Source organism: Labrus bergylta, chromosome 12 (assembly GCF_963930695.1).
Source record: "Labrus bergylta chromosome 12, fLabBer1.1, whole genome shotgun sequence".
NCBI lineage: Eukaryota > Metazoa > Chordata > Actinopteri > Labriformes > Labridae > Labrus > Labrus bergylta.
Genome location: NC_089206.1, coordinates 16875931 through 16884399, shown reverse-complemented (window position 1 = coordinate 16884399; position 8469 = coordinate 16875931). Strand labels below are relative to the sequence as shown.

The window sequence follows — 8469 nt, the reverse complement described above, 5'->3', positions numbered from 1 at the left end:
CCAGAGAGATTACAGAGAGCTGTCTGCTCAGACAGCTGGTTCAGGAAAGAATCGACCAAAAAACAGAGCAAGTCTGAATGTCATCTGGCCCTACATAGAGATTACACAGTGGCAGAAAACCTAAACACTGTGACTGATCCAAAACTGAGCAATGTTTGACCATGTACAGACTCAGTGAGCTCGGCCTCGCCATCGAGAGAGGGCGCCACAGACAGACCTGGCTCTCCAAAGAAGACAGAGTCTGCTCCCACTGCACCCAACAGGAGGTGGAAAGTAAGTTACATTTTTAACTTGTATTTTTTAAAGATAAACACAATGTCAACACAATAATGTCACTTCATATGAAACTGTAAAGCTGCACAGCTCTGTTACTGTAATATGTAATCTTTGTTATTCTTTAATTTTAATTAATTTGGGGTTTATTGTGACTTTAACTTTGGCAACGTAAACATATATTTTGCATCAGATATACAAATGTTGTTATTTCAAATGTTTTACTTCTAACCAAATATGTCTCCTATTTGACTCAAAAGTCCACTCTCAGTGTTCATGTGCCCTGAAAGATTCCCACTTGTGTGAGTTCAAAGGCAGAGCTCACACCTGGCATTAACATTCCCAAATTCCCCACTTTTTGAGCACAGTCCACTATAATATGCATAAAGCTCGGGATGACACAAGAGAAAAAAATCCAACATATTTTCACAAGAAAAGGCAAAGAAACATTCTATTGGACAAGAATGACAAGAAGTGAACATTTGTTGTCCTTGGTACAAACATAGGGTCCTTTAATGTCGCCCATGCCACTTGCATACATACTGCTAGACTAATGTGGATAAATGTATAGCACAGATTACCTCTAAATGTGACTGGAGTGATTGGATCTCAGTACATTCCTATAATACGTTCTGGATGTGTTTACACCTCATTCAAAGGCTATTCACACTGAGGGAGCATGTTACCAAATGTAGCCTATACAGCCTTAATGAACGGCTGGTTGTATAAAACACATTAATTCCTATGAATACACTTGCTAAACTGGTTGTCTTAAACTAGTGTTACACTCTGTTCATACATTATTTTGAAAAGTGAATATCAAAGATCCTGGTGAAATATAAAGTAAAAACTTCTGAAGTTAAAGGTTCTTCAACAGAGCATGAACGTCCTGAATGTGTGATAAACATTTTAAGAAAGCCTATCAGGGCACTTTTGTTGATAATCAACCATTTTCTATTTTTTGCATATAAGCATAGTGGTTGTGGACGGTCCCTCAACGCAAGGTAAATTGTGATAGATTATGAACCTGCTGATGTAAACTCTTGGTAATAGGCTCTTAACGTCCAGTAATTGTTGTTGTACAATGGCGCCCACTGCTGGATGAACTAACAAAAAGACTCAATAGGCTACAGATTTACAGTAGGCTTATTTCAATTCATATCGAAGACATTTATATATATATATATATTTTCTTATTAATACAAGTTCCACATCTCACATCAACCCTACTAATAACAGTTTGTAAGTGTTTTAGTTGAACTTACCAGACACACTTAACCGGCTATAATTGTGTGTAATACAATTACTGCTACAAGAGCAATAACTGCATTTTAAACTGCTCACGCTCCTCTTTGCAGATAGTGCATTTAAACTTTTTATTTATTTATTTTTTTTTAAATCTGCTACAAATTTCTTTGACTTTAAACTTGACAGTATTTTTGATCCAATGCTCTTTAAAATTACTTTATTTGTGGTGTATTTTAATTCGAAAAAGTGATTTCGCCTATTCATCCGCTTCTTGCCTCTACTGTTGTAGTGGAGGTCTACCTGCAAGCCAACCATTGACTTTATCATATTAAGCTATAGGCGACTAGTTCTGCTTTTTTTTTTTTAATTAATGGCTGTAATGCATGAAATGAAATAACAACTTACTGTAAGCAAATGTTTAATTTTCCCTATGGGATCTGCTAGGGCGTGTAAGGGTGATAAGTAAACAGATCCGTCTGTGTCAACACCAGTGTTGCCTTACTGGTTTACAGTTCAAACTTTATCGTGTGACGAGCAACTTACCTACATCCCTTAAGAAAAGCTAATGGCTGTCATGAAATAGCCAACAGCAATTAGAGCCTGTCAATTTTTTCTTCATTGCTCTTAATTCAGAACGGTCACATCTAATGAATGTAAGCACTCGATTGAAACAATGTAGATAAGTGTCTTTACGACCGCTTAGAGACATTGCAGTGTCTCTACATGTTCTCCACTAGGTGGTGCTGCAACACTGTCTTAATCAATGGGATGTGTCATACTTCTTTCAGTGTTTCTCGTTGTTTGCTTCATCTCGAACCACAAATGAACGAGTTTCCATGTGTGTGTAGTCATACATGTTTTGCGACAGGACTGACTGGTGCTCTAGATGGAGAAAAGAGTAGAAAACGAAACAAAATGGAAAACATTGCAGTAAATGACTCACACTTAGGCAGAGAGAGAGAGAGAGAGAGAGAGAGAGAGAGACGCTCGCACCACCTCTAGGGGGACTCGCGTGTTTGCGAATGGGACTGCAGCTCGTGTGAAGAGTGTTTGTGTGTGCGTGAGTGTGAGACAGAGACAGAGAGGGACACGGGGAGTCGGGTAGGTCGAGTTGGTGGAATTGTACTACATCTCTGGCTGAGAAGAGCCAAGGTTGTGCGGCTAAATCCGCATTTTCTCCTCGCTTCCATTGGGACCGAAGCGCCTCACCTCCCTCCCGCTCAGTCGGAGTGACCCGCATGAGAAGCATTTGTGACGGCGGCTGCGTGAAGACCGAATACGGGGGCCAAGCTGGACCTCCGCTGCGGTCTTACAGTCACTGTAATAACGAGGATGTCCAAATGTAAGTACAGTGCCTTCCCTCTATTTAGCCTTCCACACGCCAGTGTTGGGGAAACTGTTACGTGTAATGTTGAATTGTTGCAGGCTAGCTCAAGTGAAAGAGGTTACAGCAGAATGCAAACAGCTGACTTGAACTCGGAGTGTTTTTACTGTGATGATTGCGGCGGCGTGGAGAAGTCTGAACTGTTCTGCAGGACTCTTCCCCCCGCTATGCAGACATGTCCTTTCGCAGGCTAGGACAATTCAATTAGGCTACACTTTTTATTTTAAAGAACCACGAGGATGACTGAAGGCTGAATTTGTTTGCACAGTTGCAAGGCGCATTTTTTTTCGGCAATATCCTCTGGTCCAGTGACCTGTTTGGCGTCCAAACATAATGACGTACAGGTTTATCTCGAAAGAAGACAGGCCCCAGTGTGTGGCCGGTTTAAGACTTTCAGCCGTGAGCCCGTCTGCACATCCTCTGTGAATTAAGAAGATCCGCTGCAGAAGGGCTGAAGTTGTCCGACGGAATGTTTTACTCCTGATAAGTTGGAGGCGGGTGATGTGTGCCAAGCGGCAGTGTTGTTGTTTTTTTTTTTTTTGCAACCCACATTCTTCAGGCCGAGCTCAGGCTATCCAGTCGCGCAGTGTTATGGTGTCCATAGATAGTGGGTTTTTTTTTTTTTTTTTTTAGTTTTTTTTTTTAATTATTATTAAGAGACTGCGTTTAAGCACAGGAGAGAGCTGGCAACTTCCCATGTTGGCTACTCTGAGCGGCCTGTTACGTAATATGCTTCGGCCGACTGCCCGCATCCGAACCTGCCCGGGCCTACACGTGTAAGAGCCAAACATGTTCTTTGACATCAGGTCCGTGTTAGCAGTAGCGACACAGGGAGGAACACATGGGTGGGGGTGGTAGGCGACTTGTCAATGTCGTTTCATTTGTGTATTTTTGGGGTGAAAGGGTGGAGGGCATGATAGTTTTACGCAGAATACTAAAATATTCAACTGTAAGTGAAAGCATCACCATCTTAGTTTGCAATGCGTGCAGTGTAGCGAAGTCGACTCGGCCCCTTTTGTGGTATAATAGGTTACAATAATGTTCTATTTGGATATGTTTTGGATGTACAGTTTGTACATTAGAGCTGCATGTGCTGTTTGACCTGTCGTAAATGTATCAAAGGTGAGCCGAGGACTGAGGTCAAGCAGCCTGAAAACTCTGAGCAGGTGAAGTGCCATTTTACTCTAGAGTGGGTCGTGATAAATAAATGCTCCTTTGTTACTAGATAATCACTAGAATTCCTTCTTACATAAGGTAAAACATGTACACAGCAGTAAATCCTTCAAAAGCTGTTGTGTGTGTGTGATTAGAACATGTAGGCTATTTTAGACACAATCCATGAACCAAACATAACCTCTCCTTCAATAACATGTTTTAATGAGGTGATGGTGATTGCTGTGAAAATTGCATAAAAAAAACAGCTGCTGATTTGTAACATGGCCATGTGTGCAGCTCATGTATTCTCATCTTACTGTTTGCCTCAGCTCAGGCAGCCCTGCAGATATGCTTATTAAGTTTAGAGGTTAGCAGTGTCCTTGACATGTGCTGCCAGAAGCCGGCCATAGTGAGTCATCAAAGCTAATGGGGGAAGCATGGACAATTTAATCTGGACTGGAGAGCTCTTGATCTCTGATGGTGCCCACTCTGAAGGCCTTTGTTGTCAAATAGAGCACACTCAAGATGTACAAGGCAGATTGCAGTGATAGAGCGCTGTCCAGCCCAGAAAAGTTTTCATCTGAGTGTTTGTTGAAACGCGACCCTGTTTAACTTTATGGCTCGATGACATAATTAACCAGTTGTTACTTAAAGCTGGATGACGTAATAATAAAAGGACATTACACTCTCACAATCCAGTGTTTTGCAAACGCAACAGCAAGTAACTTCCATGGACATGTTGTTTTGATCTGCTGTGGGAAAGTGGATTGAACTAGCTGTTTTCTATGTATTTATTTTGAATTGCCTAATCTTTTGCCAGAGAAAAATACAATAAACAAACACAAAAATAAAAACAGCAACCAGGGATGCAAACAATGTGTTTAATTTTCTATTTTTCCACAATGACTATGATTTTAATGCTTTTATTTCCTCGTGTGGTGTGAGCTCAGCATTGTTCTTTTAATTGTTTTTTTGTATACAGGAAAACAGGTGGCGTATGGAAGGTCTAGGTGATAAATAGGGCTGACATGCAGACTATTTCTACAGACGACGGCTCAAAAACAGGCACACCTCTGATGCCTCCGGCCAATCCGAGCTCATGGTGTATGCTTCTCTGGATACACTAGTGGCCTGGCCAAAGAGCGCAGTGTTGCTACACACAAAAAAGCCTGCACAGGTGAGAAGGTCCCCAGATCTTCCTAACTTTTTCCTCAAATTACATATTTAATGCAAGGACTTTGATGATTAAAAGCCAGAATTCTTAAATTTGAAGTTTTTTTCCATCTTTGTTTCATTCAGGATGTCGTGGGCCAGAGACCTCTTAAGGAGCAAAACGGATGAGCGAAAGACTGCATGGGGAGAGCGCAATGGCAAAAAGAGAAAGGACAGCTCGTCACTGTGCAACCCACACTACATGAGCTGCCTGAGGGACCCTGAGGAACTAGAGCCCCCTAATGCAGCCTCTAAACATTACAACTGCAGAGCAGGCACCAGCGGGGGTAACTTCGGTGCGCGCTGTGGCTGGCAGGAGGATCACTATAGGAAGAGGATTGGTGGCGGAGGGGATCTGGGTCTTAAAGCTGTGGACCTGGGCTTTGAGGATGGTGAGCTGAAAGGGAGGAAAGATGAGGAATCATTGGAATTAGCAGAAGGGGGCTGCAAAGGGATGTCTGCGGTGGACTGCTGGAAGCGGTTTATTTGGATTTTTCAATCCAAGAAATTTCAATCTGCCAAGCTGGAGCGTCTGTACCAGCGCTACTTCTTCAGGCTCAACCAGAGCTCCCTGACCATGCTGATGGGGGTGCTGGTGGTGGTGTGTGGAGTCATCCTGACTATTCACTGCTTCGACAGAACCCCACACCTTACCCCCAGTAAGGCCTACATCTCAGTACTCTCTGTCGCCATGGCTCTTTTTCTGGCCATGATGGTGGTGTGCAACCGAAACGGCTTCCACCAAGACTACATGTGGATTGTTAGCTACCTGGTAATCGTGGTGCTGATCGTGGTGCAGGTGCTGGGGGCGCTGATGGTGTACCCACCTAGTGCCTCTGAGGGCATCTGGTGGACTGTCTTCTTCATCTATATTATCTACACGCTGCTGCCGGTCAGGATGAGAGCAGCCGTGGTCTGTGGAGCCGTGCTGTCTATCATACACGTAGTGACCGCCTGGCAGCTCAACAAGGAGTACCAGTTTGTTTTCCAACAGGTGAGTGACAGCAGGAACTACACATCACTACAATAGGAAGAGTTTTTTGTAGGCGAAGGTAACATGGATATCATTCCATTACTCAACATTTAATGTTGTTTTGTGTTATCAACATCTAAGTGATGTGTGATTAGAAGTAGTATGTGTGGAAATCCATTTATATTTTGAACTTTTCTTATATCGGTTAGGTACAAAACATGAATGAAAGATTATATCTTCATCTCTGAAAAATCTATACAATAATCTATTAATCAAGGATTTAAATCATAATTTAATGATGCAAATAATACTTACTTAAAATGTGTTTACAACAATAGGTCCTTGCCAATTTGCAATTATAAATAGGTCCAGGTCCTTGAAATCATGTTGTCAGCCTACGTTTACTGCCTTTTATTTCCATAATTGTAGAGAAAGTCATTGCTAAACAGCTGTCTTAACCGCACACAGTGTTACAAACAGATTCCAATCTGGTTTTGCATCAGAAACATAACACACAAACTGAGACTCCAATGACATCATGAGGTCCTCTGATGTGGGTGAATGCTCAGTTGTGGTACTCTTGGATCTTCGCTGTAAATTCCACACGGTTGATCACGCTAGTCTGATTGACAGACTCAGACAGTGGTTGGGTGACTCTGGGAGCGTCCTTGACTGGTTCTCCAGCTTCCTTTCAGATAGCTGTTTAGTTCTGTGTTACTTGGTCCTTAAATGTCTCAATCTGCTACTCTGTCCTGTGGTGTAGAATCTGTTTTAGACCCTTTTCTGTTTGACTGTATGTTTCCTCTTGACCATGTGATCTGTACATTTCAGGGACATTCTTACCACCATTATGCTAATGACATGACATTTTACATGGCTTTTATGACTTATGAGACTGATGAATTGAATAATCTGCACCACTGACTGCCATTAAGGATCGGATGAGTCACAACTTATTTCAGATAAATACTGATAAGACAGAGGTTCCTATTAATGCCTCTGATAGCGTAGTGTATTGAATCCTTTTGCCCCTGTTATATCAAATCCCCAATATCTTGACTCATGTTTGACCAGGTAATGCTTTTGATCAACATATCAATAGTCAAAAGTCAATATGAGGCTTCCCTCCGCAATAGCCACCCTGAACAAAATACAAAAGACACTTTTTTTAGCAGGTGTTGTTTTTCACAGTCCTCTGTGTCTGTACTTTGTGTTGTGTTTTTTTAATACAATGTAACGTTTGAGCCTTGTCAAAGGAGAATTTCTGTCACGGTTGGGACAGACACAGTTTATCTATCAGCAGTCAAACCAATCAAGTGAGACTATTTCAACTGGAGAGTCTTTTAATACAAGACTCACACTAAAAGTTCATAACTTTGGAAGAGACACTCTTAATTGGACTGCTGAAGCCTCATATTGACTTTGCCTGATTTTCATGATACATTTCTGAACAGCACGAGGACTGTGGAGTTTGTTTCCAATCACTATTCTCATTCTCACATTAGGAATGGATTTCCTCCCTGCTACAGCTGACAAGAGGAACAACAGCAGCAGCCAATAAACATTGTATGATATGTGTTAAAAGAGAGAGTTGGAAAAGCGGTATCCATCCTCTGATAGTTATAGAAACAATCATTCAATTCATCCTTCGAGTGACACACTTGATTCAAAGTAATCTATATTTTGTAAATGTTTATTCCTGATGCATCTTTTTGGAGTCTTGTCCCCGTTAAATAACAACAAAATCTAAAAATCAAAGTGGACATTTACATTCATGAGAAAACAAGACACAGTTGTCCGACTCGTGCTTGTCAGGCCCGCCATTATCACCATACAATTGAGCACAATGTTGTTACTGTATTCACCAGTCAAAATGCCCTACTTTTTCTCCCCATCAATATAGGACAAACATTGTACAGACTCCTCCGTCACTTTAGCGTGTCAAAGGTGCCGTACTAAAAGTAGATGATGCTGTAGATCTCTGCAGTTTTTCAAATGAGATTTTTAATGAGCCTACATTTTGTGATGTAGGGCAGCTTTGGCAACTCTGTTGGGGTTTGCAGAAGGTCATCTGGGTTGAATGAGCCTGTTTAGTTGCATTGTGGAGGACTATCATGATAATGTTGCATGGTGCCATTCAGGACGCAATTCCTCAAAACAAGAAGGCTATTGTAGTAAAATGACACAGGGTGGGGTGCAAGGCTCAAGATTGTGCAATGAATTT

The 8469-nt window shown here is 41.7% G+C and overlaps 1 protein-coding gene across 1 annotated transcript in view; it reads left to right on the top strand.

Annotated features, from left to right (window-relative positions):
• The first annotated feature begins 2521 nt into the window (after positions 1–2521).
• Positions 2522–8469, top strand: part of LOC109994796 (adenylate cyclase type 6-like) — a 34497-nt gene continuing 28549 nt past the window's right edge. The window contains exons 1-3 of the mRNA XM_020648278.3: positions 2522–2863; positions 5043–5237; positions 5360–6266. Coding sequence (XP_020503934.2) covers positions 5361–6266 — 906 coding nt within the window. The 5' untranslated portion in view covers positions 2522–2863; positions 5043–5237; position 5360. The remainder of the gene's footprint in view (positions 2864–5042; positions 5238–5359; positions 6267–8469) is intronic.